Below are 19202 nucleotides of genomic sequence, written 5' to 3' on the forward strand. Positions count from 1 at the left end.
AGGAGACTCCTGGAATGCAGGGGGAATAACTTCCTAAGCCAGGTGATAGATAATCCTACCAGAGGAAATGCAATACTAGATACAATAGTCACCAGCATTAGCGAACTAATGAGGGATGTCAATATTGGAGGTAGCCTGGGCTGCAGTGATCACACACTGATGGAGTTTGCAGTCTTGAGGAATATAGGCCGGGTAAGGAGTCAAGGCAGGGCCCTGAACTTTAGGAAGACAGACTTCCAGCTCTTCAGGGAGATTGTCAGTGGAATCCCCTGGGAAACTGCCCTTAGGGACAAGGGAATAGAACAGACATGGCATTTCTTTAGGAAAGCCTTCCATAGAGTGCAAGAGCTGGCAATCCCCAGGAGCAAGAAATTGGGCAGGGAATGCAAGAGACAGCATGGCTGAGTAGGGAACTGCTGGTCAAACTAAAGGGAAAGAAGCAAATACAAACAGTTGAAAAAAGGACAGATAGCCTGAGGAGGGTATGCACATGAAGCACGATTGTGTAGGGAGGGGGAGAGGAAAGCCAAAGCAAAATTAGAACTGAACATGGCAAGGGACACAAAGAATCACAAGGACTTCTACAAGTATGTCAGTCAGAAAAGGAAGTTCAAAGAAGGTGTACTCCCTCTGATAAATAACACCGGTGAACAACGGATCAGGAGAAGGCTGAGGTACTCACAAATTTTTGCCTGTCTTCAATGGCAGCTCCTTTCTCACACCTCTCAAGGGGATGGACAGCAGGATGGGACTGGGGTGTTGGAACTGCTCCTAATTGTAAGTAAATATCAGGTTTGTGACCACCTGAGGAATTTGAATGTGCTGAAGTCTATGGGACCTGATGAGCTGCATCCCAGAGTCCTGAGGAAATTCACTGATGTAGTTGCCAAGTCACTCTTCATGATATCTGAAAAGTCGTGGCAGTCAGGTGACATCTCAGGAGACTGGAAAAAGGAAAACATTGTACCCATCTTTACAAAGAGCAGAAAAGAGGACCCTGGGAACTACCGGCCTGTCAGCCTCCCCTCTGTGCCTGAAAAGATCTCAGAACAGAAGATGTGCTAAGGCACAAGGAGGACAGCGAGGTGATTTGAGACCTCCAACAAGGCTTCACGGCAAATCCTGCCTGACCAGCCATTGGCTTTCTGTGATGGAGTGATTACATCAGTGGGCAAGGGAAGTGCTACAGATGTCATTTATCTAGACTTCTGTAAAGCCTTTGACACAGTCTCCACAATATCCTTCTCTCTAAATTGGAGAGCAGTGGATTCAATGGGTGGACTGGTAGGTGGATTAGGAATTGGTTGGATGATTGCATCCAGAGGATAGTGATAATGTCTCAAAGTCCCTGTGGGCATCAGTGAGAAGTGGTGTCTCCTGGGGGTCCATATTTAGACCAATGTTATTTAATATCTTCATTAAAGACATAAACAGAGGGATTAAGTGTGAATTTGAACCCTCAGCAAATTTGTGGATGACACTGAGCTGAGTGATCATTCTGCCACACCTGAAGGACAGGATGCCATCCAGAGGAACCTGGACAAGCTCAAGAAGTGGGCAGGTGGAAGCCTCATGATGTTTACCAAGACCAAGTGTAAGGGGCTGCACCTGGGTTGGGGCAATCCCCAGTACCAACACAGGCTATGGGATAAACAGATCCAGGGCAGCCCTGCTGAGAAGGACGTGGAGGTGCTGGTGGAGGAGAGGCTGCACATGACCCAGCAATGAGCACTCACAGCCCAGAAAGCCAAATGTGTCCTGGGCTGCATCCAAAGCAGTGCAGGCAGCAGGGCCAGGGAGGGGATTCTGCCCCTCTGCTCTGCTCTGGTGAGACCCCACCTGCAGTGCTGCATCCAGCTCTGGGGTCCCCAGCACAGGGGGACATGGACCTGTTGGAGAGAGTCCAGAGGAGGCCACCAGACTGATCAGAGGGAGAGAGCACCTCTCCTCCTATGAGGGAGGTCATTTTCTCATTATTTGGGCTGATAGAATTGGCAAGACTATTTACAAGAGCACAGAGTGACAGGACAAGGAGGAATGGGTTGAAATTGAAGGAGATTAGGTTTGGGTTATATATTGGGAAAAAGTCTTTACTGTGAAGGTGTAAAGCACTGGAACAAGTTGCCCAGGGAGCAGTTGTGGATGTCCCATCCCCAGAGATGTTCAAGGCCAGGTTAGACGGAGCTCTGAGCAACCTGGTATACTGAGAGGTGTCCCTGCCCATGGCAGGGGGGTTGGAACTAGATGATCTTCAAGGTCCCCTCCCAACCCAAACCATTGTATGATTCTATGACTCTATCCATATGGACTCTATTCATTGTTGAGGCCTAATCTCTGTGTTGTGTCCCTTTGCCTACTGACTTCATTTAGGTTCATTTGAAGGCAAAATCTGGCCCATTGCATATTACAACATTGATTAGTGTTATTTTGCTAAATAATGAGATTTTTAATATCATTATAGCATTGATTAGTGTTATTTTGCTAAATAATGAGATTTTTAATATCTGTCCTGTACATACTTTGAGTAAGTTTAAAGAATATCTAAAGAAGTTCTTCCATTTCTATTGGTATGACTTCCTGTGAGCACCTTGCTCATTTGGTTTTTAAAAGCAAATTGAGTTCAAGTGCCACCCAGTTAAAGACATGTAATTAGTAGTGCTATACTGAGAATCTGACAGTTATTTTTTCCCTGGTTAATGAGTTTTGTGAACAAAAGTGAATAGCCTATGTTGAAAGGTTAGTAAAGTAGCACATAGTACTACTTCTCATTGTTATTCTCAGAAGCAATCTTTTAATTAGAAACACAGCTATTGACCTAACAATGCAATGAGAGGCATGTTAATAAACACCAGAGGACCATACGACATCTGTGTTGCTTAGTGCTGCTTATAAAGCAGCAGCCATGTGAAACACAGGCTACTGTGAGCACTGAAAATCATCATTAAAAATTGCATGCCCACAGTGTTGTTTTTGCTGCTCTCTCACAGAAAGGGACATATGTCATTTTCAGGGTACTTCACCACCTCTTCTGGATTCCTGAATTCTTTGAGAAGGGAGAAGGATGAGAGAAGAGGGCTCATTAAGGAACCAATTATAACAGTTTTACTGTCCATTTTGTAACTTGAACACCTTTGCTGTTTTCACCTGGGGAAACAAATGTGCTACCCTTACAGAGAAAGCCACCCAGACTAGCCCAGCAGCTTGCTACTCATTTCAAACAGCTGGGAGTAAATAACCCAGCTGAGTAAAATTAAATTAATATAGCCATTTTCACATTCCTGTGGTGGGGATATTTTCTTCTGCCTGTTGTCTTTCAGCTCTCGAATCTCGAGAAGATCTAATTTTCACTCTGTGACAACCCTGGTCCTTCCTGGGGTGCCAAGGGGACATTTCAGGGGGGTGGTGGACCTTCACAGCCAACGTACCTGGGGGTGCTCCTTTTTGTAGGGGTGAGTCTTTCTTTCTGTACAGTAGAATTTTGGGGGTTCATTCTTGGTTGGTATGTTATTTTTTCTCCCTTACATCCACTCCAAGTTGTTTCTGATACTGCTGCTATGTCCTGTCTGAATTTAAGGCATACCCTGAAGGGGGCTGCGGCACTACTGGCTTCTCTGCAGTGGTCAGCTGCTAATCTGAGTACTAAACCAGCCTATCACCATCATGAAATTCTTGCACTTTGCTCTGGCATACACTTCATATGGCTGCACTTATATGCCTGAATGCAGAGGTGCAGGATTAATCCCTGACTGGCTTCTAGTGACCTGTTTTGAGACCATTTCGAATGAGTGAGTGTAAGACAAACTACAGTGACTTCATCATTGAAAATCTGTAAAAATAAACTACTCCTTATAAACCAGTGATCATCCCTAAAAGTGTGAGCAATCTGTATGACAGAGCATGCAATAACATTTCAGGGAATTTCAACAGTATTTTCAACATAACAATGCAACAGATACTGAAGAAATTATGAAAGCAATCACCGTAAGGATTCCTTGCCACAACTCTGCCCCATTCTCTGGGCCCCTCACTGTCAAAGAGGAATGTGGTTTCTTACAGGCATACATTAAATATTCTGTCTGGGTTTAAACTGTTCTGCCCACAGTGTTTAATATGCAGGCTTGATGGCACTAAAAATACTGATGATTTGGTTTGCAGATTACTAGTTGTTGTGGTTGTAAATCTGTTGTCATGCAAATGCCTAGATTATCCTGTTTATGAAACCAGCTACTTTTTCATTTTCTCTGTGGCTGTATTTCAAAGATGAGACATTCTTTCCAAAGAACCTTATAACTGGAGATGCTTAGCAGGAGTACAGAAAGCATATAAAGTCTGATCCTAATGCTGTTCAGTGGGTTTTCAGAAGAGCTCAGTATCTCCTATACAGGCTTTTAGGCAGACAGGTCAGGTCAATGTGAAGAACAAACTGTGCGAACACAGGCCACCATCCCTTGACAAATCCACTTTTTGCAAAAGTGCTCCAATGAAGATATATATTTTCAAATCCTCTGGGTCAGAAAAAACACATTATTGACTATTATGTGCCTGCCTTATGTCTTTGGCTTAGGACCTTTGGGGGGAATATGACGTAGGACCATTTTGGGAAATATGTCTCACTATGTTCCCTGAAATAGTATTAGTTGCTCCAGTCATTATACAGGAAGGAGCAAGACAAATCACAGCCAGCAATGATACAATGCACATTGAGGGAGCATGTATTCATGTGCTTTCAAAAAAAAACCAAAATCATGAGAAGTTTTTAGTTACACAAGGCACTTCAAAAATCTTGTAATGTAGAAGGCAGTAACTGTGTGTCTAGTGCCAGAAAATCTGGCACTATTTGTTCCAAAATGCATTTTTCTCTGGTTGTCAGCTACATGCAACTGAATCCTCTCTGTATTGCTCTACCTCCTGTGTTGTCTTCATGAGACCAGTGAGATCAAAAACAGGTCAGTCAAAATTACCCAAACTGCTGTTTTCAGTTGATTATCCTTGACATAGTCCTATATCTTGTTCTTACTTAGGATCACAAAATGATTCTCTGAAATGAAGTCAACCATCCATGTTCCTGAAGCACAGATTAATTTAGAGCCACTGCTTGAAAGATTCTCATTGTAATTGAAAAAGAAATTTTTAAGAGATGGGAAATAAAAGCATTAAAAAATTGTACAAAATATTTTTAGGAACCTAGATATATACTGTTTACTTAAACACATAATTATTTCTTGCTAATGAATCTTTGCTTAAATTGCTTCCCCTTCTGCCAATAGTCTTGAACAACATGTAAGATTTTTTGAGGTGGAGTGCAGTAGTATGTAAACTGGAGAAATGGCAAGCTCTCTGCTGTGCAGTGCAGCCCAGTGTTTTGTGAAACAGTGGCAGTACAGTCCACATGTTACATGGTGATGCCATAGCAAAACATTCATACTCAGTGTTCCCCAGAAGAAAAAAAGAAAACATACAATGAGCAGAAAAAAAATATAGGTGGAAAAGGATGTCTTTTTTCTCAAGTACTGAAACTCAGCTGCAGAGGTTGACTCTGACCTAAACAACACCCACTCCATTCTTACTGGAATCACTAGGCTGTTTGTCAGGCCAGAACAAACTGCTATTTTTTATTATGTGGTAAAGAGTTCCTTTTTAACTCTTTTTAAAACATTAAAATGCATAAGGGAGCCTGAATTCAGCCCTGTCTCTCACAATTTAAGTGGTGGAACTACTGCTATATTCATAATTCAGGAGAGGGATATAAAGCCAAGGTTGAGAAAATTCAAACCAGTAATGTAACTAGTGTTTTATAAAATGCTAAAATTCTATCCTTGGATTTCCTAAAGGAAGCGCTGGGTGCTCCTTAAAAAGATGGGAGAAAAGGGTTCAAAATTATATCTTCATGTTACACACATGTAAAATAAATTAGTTTTATTTTATCCCACCATACCAAATCATTATAGAGGATGGAATAGCAGATTTTACCTTCTTGAGTATCAAATAATAGGTAATAAAAGTTGTTTAATTAAAGTAGCCCTGAGCAGCATTACTACAAACACAAAGCCTATCACATGTGGGCATATGCTTAGAAGAATTTTATTTACCATTAAGCCACTTAGGCAGAGAGTGGTTTGGTGATCATTGGCCAGGATGTCAATAAACTAGAAAATTTTCATACAACGCATCTCACTTGTCTGTATCTCATATTCTCACATCTGAATGTGGAAAATAAAAGATGCTTTTGAATCACATGGTGGTAACTATGCTAGTGGATAGACATATATACCTATAAATTGCAAAACCTCTGTTAACTGTCACTTACACTGAAGAAACTGGCTAATTTGGTAGTTAGACACGTGGCACAGTGATCCTAACTCGTGCATTATATTTACCAGGCAAAGCTCATTGATATGTGGCATCTTTGTCACGGAGGTGGATGTATCTTTGGAAGGGCTGCCCTACTGGGAGCATTACTGGGACAGTAGGATTAATGGCACACAGCTCACTTCCCAACCTGCATTTTAAAGATTACAAGAAAAGACTGCCTGTCAGTCAATGGAAACAAGGCTCTATTGGACAGACAGGCCTTAGGAATGTAAAGCATAATGATTATAGATGGCACTGAAGGAAGTGTATCAAATACAAGTAAAACTGCTGGTGTTACAGCCTCTCCTCCTATGTGATAGAAGACTACAAATCTCTAACCTTACCCATTGCTGCTGCACAGCATTTCTGAGCAGTCTTCCTCTGCCCACCAGGTAAGAGGTTTTTAATTAGCATATGTGTTTCCAGCTACATACAGATTTTAGAAAACCAAGCCTTGATGTACTTCATACAGATAAAGAAATCTATATTATAATAAACTCTATTAAGCATACAGTGCTGTATAGCTGTGCCAGTATGAAAGCCCTTATTTAATTTCTAGCTTCTTCCACCCTACCTGCATTAGTTTTTGAATTGTTCATGACATCACGAGAAGTTATTGACAAGCTGACAGTATTCTATGCTGCAGTGAATGCCATTTTCTCTCTCCGTGTAGTGAAGATCTGTGCTCATAAATGTTAAAATATTACAACAAAAGAAACCAAACCCCTGTCACAGTTCACAAAGATACAATGTAGATCTACAATAAAAACGTGCTGGTTTTGCTTTGTCTTTTACTCTGAATTTTGACAGAAGAACAGGACAATATACTTGGTCAAAGCCAGGAGAGAAGTGAGGAGAAGGAAGAAGTAATATGTAGCAGGGAAGTGTAAATCTTAACAGATAAATAATGATCTAAAACCACAGTAAGCAATTAAGATTGCTTAGCTAATCTTCTCCATAGTCTCCTCCATAGTCTCCTCATTTAATGATTTAGATACAGTTCTTTCTTATTATATCAAAAGCTTTCTTTTTCAGAACAAAGGCTTCCAGACAGTAGCCCTCCTACACTCTTTCACTTCACAAAGACACAGTTCAGCACAAAAATATTTGATATCAACTTCAATGATGTTGTGCAAGCAAATAAAATTACAAACCTAAGTGGTCAGAACAACTGTTAATGTCAAAGATATATAAAAGCAAATTTTATAAATTAGGATTAAAATAAGAGAAAGGAGTTTAACCCAAAACTGCATTAAGGTAGCCCCATGAAAGTCTTTATAAATTAAATATAGGAGAGATTATGTATTGTATCACAAAGAAGTAGCTTTTGAAAATAAGTATGCATGAAATACAATACCCATTTCAGTGGATAAACTGCTTAAATAAAACAAATGGCACCTGGTTACAGACAAACTATAATGATTGCCCCAAGTGGTTTTTTTAAATGATATATATGAAGATATCTTTGTTATAGCTATGACTTCAGGCAAGGTAGAAGATGTTGCAAAAATAAAGGCCAATCTGTCATAGACTGTCAAGTGAGGTAGCTAAAAAGACACTGTAAAAAGATCTCAGAGAATTTGTGACATACAAAGAATATGGGACTTTAAGCTTTTCTTGTACAGATAAAGAAAGTCCTTTTATTGTCTTATATTTCTCATAATTAACATGCATGATGCAATAAGATACCTGAAAAGAGTAGATATTAATGAGAATTCATCTGATAAATGGCCTTTGAGGTTAAGGCTCTGAATTACAGTAGCATTCAGAACTCAGTCTTATGTGTTTTTCCCATGTAAAAATGTTGGCACAGGAGGCTTTGACACATTGACTGTGTAAATTAGTGACGGTTCTAAATAATCTAGTCTGAAATTCAGTTAGAGATCAATTGTTCCCTGATTTGCTGGCAAAGTTATTTTAAATCAGAAGTGCTACAGAACTAGAGCACTTGACTTCTGACTTTGAATAACCCCAGCCACAGAATTCCTGTTTGCTTATCCATGCAGCATTATCTCCTGTCTTCTCAATATATCCTTTAATACATTTCTATAATAGGTATTGATGAGATTGATGAAAACTGACACATATAAAGTTCTTGTATGACTGAAGGGTTTTGCTTTCCCTGATTAAAACTGGTGATGTTTATTTGCAAATACTCCTTCCATTGCTCAGAAATTTGTGTCTACTGCAGCAATTGATTTGACTGGAAAATCACATCTTTCTCAGAGGGAAGATTTAATTCTCTTAGTCAAGATAGTTTTCTTCAGTTCCTTGGTATTTGCATACTTAGTGCCATGATCATCTTTATCTTCAACTACCACATGAAAGGCTTCTATTTTTGAAATTCAGTTTATATGAGTACACATTACATGATAAAGCAAATTAAAAAGCAGACTAAATATCATAGAAATTAGGATTTTACTTCAATTTTCACTTGTTTTGGTTTGTAGAAGACCTTACTGAGTTCCTTTCCATTATACCTGGTTTCTTCCTTGAATGAGAGAAGCATTAAGCTCCTTAAGATTCTATCATCTAATCACATGCCTGGCTCAGTGTAACCTAGTCAGATAAATTTACCAGCCACAATCACTCTTTAATTTTTTTAGAAGTTTTTCTGTGATGATTCAGTCCACATACGGATTTTAATTTTGAGTTGCCAGCTGTCCTGAATTCAAACTAGAAGGTCACTAGATCCTACCAGTTGTAAACCCAAGAAATAAAAATTACTTCATTTTTTCAGCTGTTTCTCTGATAGTGAGAATATTTTCTGCCAAGCTTGAAAAGAGAATACTGCTTCCTGTATTTCTGCCATTTTGCAACTGTTTAATCCATCAAGTAGAAACTGCTGCTCTTTGCATAGTGAGCTGTAGTGCTGAGAAATTTAATATGGAACACGATAGCCTCCTAGTTATTAACATTATAATCTCTTCCAGTATTTTACTGGTTGCTTAAAAATAAATTTTTGTTACAACATAATAGTGCATTCATGGTCACAACTGTATACAGGTAGGAGTTCTCTTTTCTCAAATATTTGCAAGAAACATAAACAAAAAACATATGTTTCAAATATTTCACTGAATACCTTTTTCCACTCCTGCATGTATGTTGCAGCCATTTGAGCACTCTGCTGTTTCAAAATCCTACCATTTACTTTCATGTTTTATCTTTATCTTATTCATGTTTTTATTCTTTATCTTTCTGTATTTTAAAATGTACTTTGTGCTCTAACCTGAAGATTTTTTTTTCCTCAACACTGACCCTCCTATCTTCTCCATCTCTGTAATTGTCACAAGAACAATTCCAGCTTTCAAATATGTCATTAAGTGGTTTTGTGTTATAATCCTAGCTGTTTGCCTGCATTGCTAATCTTTATCAACTTGACTAACTTGGGTGTAAGTAGTCTGTACTTTTTGCTTAGAAAAACACATTGTGACTGAGTGGGTGTTCCATCCACGTGGCTTCTTCACTATTGTTTTGATATTCAAAACTCTTTCACTAAGAAAGAAAGGCTTCTCCAGTGCTCAAATATCTTGCTGGCTCAACATTTCAAAGTGTGCTTTGTGCTGTCCTGGCATTTTCATTAATTTCTAGCACAAGTGATGGGCCAAACCTCGAAGACTTTGAATCCAACTCCTCTCCTTCCTCCACACCTCCTCTTCTGGAAACTTTGGAAAGCTGAATCCAGACACAGAGCTGAGTACTGTAAATTGGCCAAACACACATCCCACCTCCACCTAAGGGGTTTTCCAAATCCTGATCCAAAATGTACTTCCTAGTGTTACTTTTTGTCTCATTTCTTTGTAAGATTCTTACAACTTGCCTATTCTTCCTTTCATGATATTTTGGCAGTTTCACATGATTTATTTTAGGTTCACTCATGATGGTCTATGCCTGCTTGTAGAATCTCAGTTTTGATAAGAAGAAAATGGAAATGTAATTGAATCCCATTTGCATTACAAAAAGCCCCATAAATAATTACATATGCTTTACTTCCATAGAAGGAAAAATGAGACAAGGCAAAAGCTTTGTAAATTAGAGATCCAAAGAGGTTGAAAACCCTATGAGGGTTTTTGTTTGATTTGGGTTTGTTTTTATCAGTAAAGAAATTTATAACTCATACATCCTCAACTGACTTCCAGATACAAAAGTATAAGCTCTGCTTCTTCAGTATTCAAAAGCAATTATCATCAGCCCCAAGTGTTTCTGTGCAATCTCTCTAAAACCACAGGCTTCATAGTTTGAACAATGAGACTTCTAATAATTACATGCAACTAATTTCTATCTTCTGTCAGTATCTGAGTCCATAAAGGTTACATTTTCTGGTTATTTTTTGTGAACGGCGAGCCTAGAAACTTTTATGAAAAGTAAAACTTACATATTGACTTGACATCTGAAGCTGGGCCTATGATTTGAAAACCCAACAATGACTGTAAAACTGTTCAAGAATTTGCAAGAGTTGTTGACACAGAACAAGTCTCTTACTTGCTTGAAGTTCATTGCAAGACCTGGATGTTCTGTAAGGCAATGCAAATGCTCTGCAATTAATGCCAATTTGCCATACATATCTAAATGAGATTTACTTTCATGTGATTGCTCACGGAACTTAATCACCATATACGTTCACATAGCTAAAACTGCTAGTTTGCAGCTTCAGAAATGTTGTACAATTCTGTCCTCTGTTAGTGCCTTAATGTAAAATCATGGGTAAATTATTTAATCTCACTTAATCTTACTGCACCTACAGTGCCCTGTTTGTAAAACAGAAACTGATTATCTTCTGTGTTTTGTGGGTTGCTCAAAGAGCAGGGCATGTTAAGTTTTAGTGCAAGCTGAGATACAGCACTGGCTGGGAGGCAAAAGGCATGGAAAGAGTGGTGATAAATAAGGCTTCTTGAAAAATCTTCTGCAAGTAGACCTCAGAAGGAGCATACCACAGAACAACAATACAGGAAACTGTCTTGTGTGAAGAAATAAGATTGGAAAGTATAGGTTCACTTTCCAGAAAGAGAATGTTTGTGACCCAGACTCATGTGAGAGCTCACTCACAGACAGGAACTGAGATGATTCTAAAAACAGGAATCCAGTTCAGTCGGCCCATAAGGAGCATGTCCAAAAGTTGAGGACAGGTATTAAAGGCATGGAAGTGGCACCCTGGTAAGGATTAAGACTGAGAGAGAAAAGATGTTGGAAGAATGATAGATAAGTGGTTTTCTTTCTTACCTGGAATTCTCTGTCGAAACAGGAGGAGGAAGTAATTTTCCATCTCCTGTTGCAGAATTTCCCTATTTTGTTGTTGTAATTTAGGATCTCAAGCATGTCAGTTCAAGATGTTTGGCTCATCCACTAAATTGCCACACCCTTACAATGAAAAAATGTGAACACAGTGTTAAATTGTTGTGCAAAACCCTGCAGGAGTCTTTAATTGTTTAGGCATTTTGGTAAAATTTTAGTTTAGGTTTTTCTGCTGCTGAAGGTCAAGGTCTATTATTGAAATACAACAGGTATCATAATTAATAAGGTAAATGGTGACTAACTAACGTGGAAGGGGGGAGTCCACTATAACTCATTACTTCAATGAGTTCAGTTAAATTTCAAGAAATAAAGTCCCCATATAGGAATTCACTCCTTCTGTAATTCCCATGAAGGAAGCAACTGTTCAGCTTCAATATTGAAAGCTCAAAATGTTTCATGTGGAAGCATCTCATCGGTCTGAGTTCTGTTAAGCCAAACAAAATGGATTAAGCCGTGTTACATGTCATCCCTTTCTTGAGACTTTGCCTCACATTAGATGTGGGTGCTGAACACAGAGATATCACAGAATACCTGTTCCAAAGTAACATCATTTCACTCCAGTGCTCATGGTAACCAGTCTCTCATAAAGAGCAAGGACCTGATGAGTCTGAAGGCTGAATATGTATCTATTTCCCTGCTAGGTGTGAATGAGGAATTTCTTACTGCTCAGAGCTGTATTGTTCCTCCTGTTGTACTTTCAAGTTTTATCTCAGGTTGGAAGTCTAGGTAAAGGTTTGTATGCATCAGCATACCTTTGAGGAAAGTGCTTTCATAATCCCACATCATGTACCTCTGAATGAGTTGTACCTAGATACTCCAGAATATTGCACTTCTTATAACTTTAATTCTTGTTTCATCCACATCCTTGGAAGGCACATAGAGACTCACATATGTAAATGCAAATCCTGTCTATATCTCCTTATAAAGCACTGGCTTCCTCCCACTTCTCACTTTCCATATTTGCACAAGCTTCCAGGTTCCCAGAAATTAATCCAGGCTTACAAGAGAAAAAAATCTAAGAACAACTGGAACTGAAAAAGTAGAAAGAAATAAAAAGTTCTGGTTGCTACAGACTGTATGGCAAAAAAGAGGTCCAGCTACCAGGAAGAGACAGGTGGCTTCTGAGTGAAAATGGTAACATATTCTCCCCAGGGAGATCAGCTCCAAAGCTGAGTTCATTCTTTCCCGCTATAAAGCATATTGATGTTAACAGTTTTCTTCTCCCTGCACGTGTGTTTTTCCAATTAAGTATTGTTAAATCTGTAAACCTTGAAATACTGCTTCAGACACCCGCCTTGGCTTCTACTTCCATTTTATATAACTTGTCCTAGGTAGAGTACAGTGTCAATAACCAATTCTGTTTCTCTCAAACAGATGCAAACTAATTTAATCTAACACCTGTCAGAGGTGAAGGAAAACTGGAACAAATAACCACTTCAGAAAGTGGAAGGAGTAATTTTCAGGACACAGAGTAGCATGTATTAGTGCACTCTCCCTTGAGATGGTGAAGGGCATGTATTTGTAAGGTCAGGTTTTGGAGGTGACATATTTGCATATGTATACTCAGAAAGTGATGCTGAATGCAATCCTAGATTCACCAATCTCCAGTACCAATTTTTGAAAATACTTTGAGTGTCTCAGGACTTCATCTGTAGCATTAAGATTTTGCTAAAAACAACCTCTGTCTTACTGGGGAAACAAAAGTGCTGGGCACAATAGGCACCACCCACATTGGCTAATATGTCCCTTAAACTTTCAGCTATTACTTCTGCTGCAGATAGCAGTCTTTTATTCCTCTGAATTCTTGTATTCACTTGGGGTCCATGACAGAGAAAATCTGGACATGAACAGGGCCTGAGGTTTTGCACTATTCAGGCAACGTTATTTTGTTTAGAGCATATTTTCCTTTGTAGTATAGGCTTTATTTTTTATATATATGCATCCAAAGAAGAAATACCACACTCCTACTGTTCCATATATAGAATGAGCTTTCAGCAAGACAAATAAATTAACTCGATACAAATGCATATATGGAATACAATAAAGCCCTGGACCCAAAAGGCAGGATATGGAGATGTTCAGCTCCAGATTCTTTCAGGTACTTGATGCCTTAAAGTAATTTTTCAGTAAAACTACACTTCTTTTTAAAGGTTGGGGTTTTTTTCAGTTAGGAATAATTCAAATGAGCCTTTAGGTAGATGCAATACTGCTCTGTAGGAATTGGCAGATACTGGGCATGACTGCTCATTAAAGCTACATGCAAGAATTTGAGTAGACCTTTCCCTTGGACTTGATTCGTGTGAGTTTCCATTCCCTGAATTTCACTTTGATTTCTAGGTTCAACTATGTGCAGAAAACTGAAAGCCAAACTGTTGGAAGAATTATATTTATGTGGTTTCATGAAGAAATTACAGGGTTTGCAGGAGGTCGTTGTGAAAACAAAATTAAAGCTGCATTTTAGAATCTGGTCTAAATTTTAAATGTGCAACAAAATATCAGTCCTGGTGAATTTCATACATATTGCAATGCTATTATGAATGTCATGCTGCTCTGCTAGTGATTAAACACACATCTTGAATAAACAAAGTTCTTTAAAGATAGGTCACCTTTTCAACAAGTCTGAACATTGCAGACCACATAATTTTGTGGCATTACTGTAAGATATTCAACTCACTACAAGAAAGAAGTTGAAGTTCTGGAGCACATCCAAAAAAGAGCAAGAGACCTGGTGAAGGGTCTGGAGCATAAGTCCTGTGAGGAGCAGCTGAGGGAGCTGGGGTTGTTTAGCCTGGAGAAAAGGAGACTGAGGGGAAACCTTATCACTCTACAACTTTGAGTTGGTGGTCGGTCACTTCTCCCAAGAAACAAGTGGTAGGAGAAGAAGAAACAACCTCAAACTGAACCAAGAGATGTTTAGATTAGATATCGGGAACTGAGGTTGTCAGGCTGTCCAGGGAAGTGGTTGGGTCACCATTGCTGGAGATATTTTAAAGATGTGTAGATGTGGTGCTTAGGGGCATGGTTTAGTGGTGTACTTAGCAGTGTTAAAGTAACATTTGGACTTGGTGATCTTAAAGGTTTTATCCAACCCAAATGATTCTATGATTCCATTGTATAATAAACTCCTGTCTCCCACCATCATTCTTTGTGCAACATTCTCATCAGCTGCAATGGAGTTCCATGATCAGAACAGTGGCAGAATACAAGGAATACAAATGTAATTCCAAAAATATTACTCCATCTTAGATGATAGAGTTGTCTATTGAGCCTTCTGTACTGATAAGAATATCCTATACTTCCTTTCAAAAAAGCCACATTTTTGGAAATTGAACAAGAAATACCCAAAACAAGGCATTCAGGAATGGGTTTATGTAGTACCAGTGCAACAATAAAGTTGGACTAAGAGAAAGGAAGAAAAAACCCAAACTACACAACAAAAAAACCCAAACACATGGTTATGAAAACGTCTTTGTCAGTTGTTCCATCCATTGTAAGTTATGTAATCATAACTGCAGCAGTTTTTTTCTTAAAAATAAAGCCGTCATGATTCATCTATTCAATATTACAAATCTTGCTGCTTACATTTAAAAGTTTGTCTTGAGAATTTCATTTACAGGAATTCCAGGCAATACTCTAAGTACTTCTCCAGTGATGTTAGTCTTACAGAAAAGGAAGAGAGTATGGTAGAAAACATACGACAGTAGTTAGGAGATGTACGGGAAAAATCCTTTTGTGCCAGTCTCAGGTGAGTGTGTTGACACTGCTGGTGAAGCAAAAGATATGAAGGCTTTGCTTTGGGGGGATGATGGTGTTGTTTGTAAAAAGTACACTAGGTTTTTATTATATTTATATGTTTAGTTTCCTGAGTTTTCAAGGGCAATAGGAGAAGTCATAATTTCTCCCTTGATGTCATCCTATGGTTGCTTCCTCACTTCTGATGGTGCAAAGTAGTTCATCCCCCTGCTCTCCTCCATGAGGTGGCCACTGAAGTTGCTGTAGAGACAACAGAGATGTAACAGAGGAATCTTAGAACCTGTTTCAAACCTTTTCTCATCCCTGCTATGTGCAGTCCAGCTAGTGCATTTTCCATCATAGCCCCTTCCTACTGAGCCTTTTCAGTCTTCCTGGTCCTGCTTCCTTGCCTGCCAAATCCAAAGGTACCCAACCAAATGACCACTTGGCAGTGAAGGCTGAAATCTGTTTCTCCCACTGTTCCTAATTACTTTCATTTCTTATTTGAAATTTCTTCTTTAGTCTCATTTCCTAAAGCCCATCTTCATCTAGTTTATATCTTTTCTATTTTGGCCTTCAGATGTCTTCAGTGTTTATGTTCCTGTTCCTGTTATACAAAGCCAGACTCTTCTATCCTCCCATCTGACTTGTCAACATCTGTGACTCTTTTTTTTTTTTCCCCCACTCAGTTCCTTTCCTTTTGCAAAGTCTGTATCACTCTCCATCTGTTCATCCAGCTCTTCCTCCAGGCTGGTTTTAATTTCTACTGATGTGCAGTTCTATTAAATGATCTGTGGTTTACCCTTTCTTCTTTTTCCTTTCTGTCCTCAGTCCTGGCCTTTGGCAGAGTTTCCCTTTCCTTCTCTAGCTTCTGACTTCAGTCACTTTTCAGACTCATGGCTAGCATACTATTCTCCACCCCTAACACACAAATACCTTACTTTTCTCCATTGTCTGAGCTTGCTGACGTACCAGAATCATGATTTTAGGGAATACTGGGCTTTCTATATGCCCATCTGTACATGGTGTGCCCTGAAGCAGCAAAATGTTGCCACTGCAAAGCATCCAGCTCAGCCCTATGTGGAAGAATACCTACTGCGTTTAGAAAGTTCTTGGATCCAGTTTGCAATTTCTCCTTCAGAAAATAAAATAAATGGACAGTAAGCAAAAAAAAAAAAAAAATGTTGGAGACTTCAGGCAGTACAGGAGCAGAGGCAGGCAAACTAAATGAATTCTGAACAGAGTGAGAGCAGTTATTTGAAAATCCTACCTGTCAAATTAATACTTAAAAGGCAGAGTTCTCACCTTTCCTGAGGTGTTTGAGTCTTTGCCTTTCTGTGCAAAATTCTTCCTCCAATAATCTCACTTTCCTTCCAACACAGAATAGGTTAGGTTTTAAATTTCCCCAAAGAAGAAAAATGTAGTGACAGAAAGACTGTCACTCAGTCCTGTTAGAAACATTTTTGGTTTACAGTTTTAAAGCACAGTGAGATCCCTTTGTTGCTGAGCAAATGGTGTAAAAGAGAACACATTTCTGTAAAGAATACAAGGCTTTAGCAAAATGTGCATTCTCCATGGAGAATGTAAGCATTTTCCGATTGGTGCTTTTTATGGCATACGTTATGTATTGACACAGATTAAGTTTCCCTCCTGTCTGGAACAATGCACGGTCAGGAGAGCTACTGACCTAGCAATAAACGTGAACAGCTCACGGCAAGTGGTGAAGCGGAGCTCCGGGAGCTGCAGGCAGAGCACTCCGTTCAGCTGTGCCATTCTGCCTCTCTCCTCCTACTACTCCTCCTCTCCCGCTCTCTTTTTCCTTCCCCTCTGTCTTTAGCTGCTGCGCTTTCCCCAGACCTCTTGGCTTTGTTGTGCTGCATGTCTGAATAGCAGGAGGGGGATTGGCTAAACGCCGGCTCAGGAAGCGCTTCCCCGCAGCTCACGCCAACCCACCCACCCACGCCTGGGTCAGGAAATGTGAGCGGGGCAGATGGAAGCGGAGAAGCAGGGCTAAAGGCTTGCACCAGCGCTGGATGTGACAGCAGGCAGCCGAGCGCTTCGCAGCCGGCGCGTGTCCGACCCCAGGTCCGGCACGGACCCGACAATGGAGTGCTGCCGCTGGACAACCGCTGGCACCCTGCTTCTAGCTTCCCTTATCCTGGTAAATGCCATTTCTGTCCTACAAATATGTACCGCCTGTAGCTGATACTGTATCTGTGTGCATATATGCGGGTGGCTATGTTTTTAATCTCTTAAGATCGCAGTTAGAGTTTGTTTTGAACAAGTCGTGTAAGTCTTATCCTCGCTAAAATACTGCAGACTTCGAGCCTTGGTATTGTGGGTTGCTGCCGGTAGAACCAAGAAGTTGATGTTGGCATCAGCTTTCTAAACTTGGAGAGCAATGACCTGTGAATAGTGATTTAGCTGCTTGGGATTTAGAGAGGAGCTGTTTCTCTGCTCTTTAAATCAAACTGTATCACGCTGTAATGTTCCTGGAATTTTCTTCCTTTAAAAAAAAAAAAGAAAAGAAAAATGTGTTTCAGTTTTGCACATGCAGAGAAGACAGGTACAGCATGTACTGAACTTTTTCCAGAAATCAGCTTAAATGAGCTTTTGTTATTTCTGTAACTCGTTACAGAGTCAAGTTATCAACCTTCGAAAGATATATTCTGTGATATCTGGTATACTTCAGGGCAGTAAACTTGAGCATTACTGTATTATTGTCTTGCATACTTCCCCTGGTTATCCTGATAGGATGCCTACAGCTGAGAGATGTACCTATGCTGTTTGATGGACATTATATGTTCCTTTTTGACTCGTACTTAATTTTATGAGTGGTATGTTGGAAATCAGAAAATCTGCAGAAAGCATATTAATATGCATACACTTTTGATACCAGAGTCATCTTGGCATACATATGTTGCCCTTTTCTTAGAATCTGATTAAATATAGTTCAAATAGCAAAGCATCATTAAGAAATACATGAATTTTATAGCAGCTTCCATCTTCTTATTTATCTGTATAAACCAGTCCATAGTAAGCATTATAATCTTAAGACATTTTCAGTAGCCACATGGGGACCTAAACATCAGGATAACCCTATTCAAAATGCTTATTTAAAATGATTGTATTATTAAAAAAAGAAAAACCAAACCCAACTTTTTGGATATACAGTCACTAAATACTATTTGAGCGCTAGAAATAAGAATGCTATCTGGACTGACCTAGAAGTCTTACTTTGTTTTAAAGTCTATTTGCCATTCATAATACTGAATTCATGCAAAACAGCATGTAGTCAGCATAGATTCCCTTTCGTTTGTGAAAATGAGATGTTTATAACCTGATGACCGTAATAAGTCAATAACAACTTAGCCAATCCTGCAGGACTAATTTAGGGAAGATCAACAGGAGATGTGACTCAACAAGTATGTGTAAAGACTGTAGGATTTGGCCTCATGTTAAGCTCATAATATTTGTACATCACTCTGCTGCTTGCGAATTAAGTTCTCAGTCCCTGATTCATGAAAATAAATAGTGCATTCTGCTGCCAACTATTATCCATTATATTCCACACTATACTAGTTTTTATTTGTATGACTTACCCTGCCTCAAGAGATTTCCCTGCACCTCCCAGCAAATCTCTTTGTGCCTTAAGAATAGTGATGTGAAGGAAGCTTAACTTTCTTTTTGAATCAGACCATTCTTTTGCTCCTTCCATAGTCAGGAAAATCTCTCACTTGCTTTCAGCAGGAGATTAGGTAAACATTCCAGTATTTGACTTATAGCTTGGCTAGAGATAGGGATAAGTTGTAGGATACCTTGGTATA

The 19202-nt window shown here is 39.3% G+C and overlaps 1 protein-coding gene across 1 annotated transcript in view; it reads left to right on the plus strand.

Moving 5' to 3' along the window:
• Positions 1-17479: 17479 nt before the first annotated feature.
• The window catches only part of LOC309584971 (ADAMTS-like protein 1), a gene marked incomplete at both ends in the record, with an annotated part of 96945 nt that continues 95222 nt past the window's right edge, over positions 17480-19202 (plus strand). Inside the window, one exon of the mRNA XM_082301363.1 lies at positions 17480-17536. Coding sequence (XP_082157489.1) covers positions 17480-17536 — 57 coding nt within the window. The remainder of the gene's footprint in view (positions 17537-19202) is intronic.

Source organism: Coloeus monedula, assembly GCF_965178545.1.
Source record: "Coloeus monedula genome assembly, chromosome: Z".
NCBI lineage: Eukaryota > Metazoa > Chordata > Aves > Passeriformes > Corvidae > Coloeus > Coloeus monedula.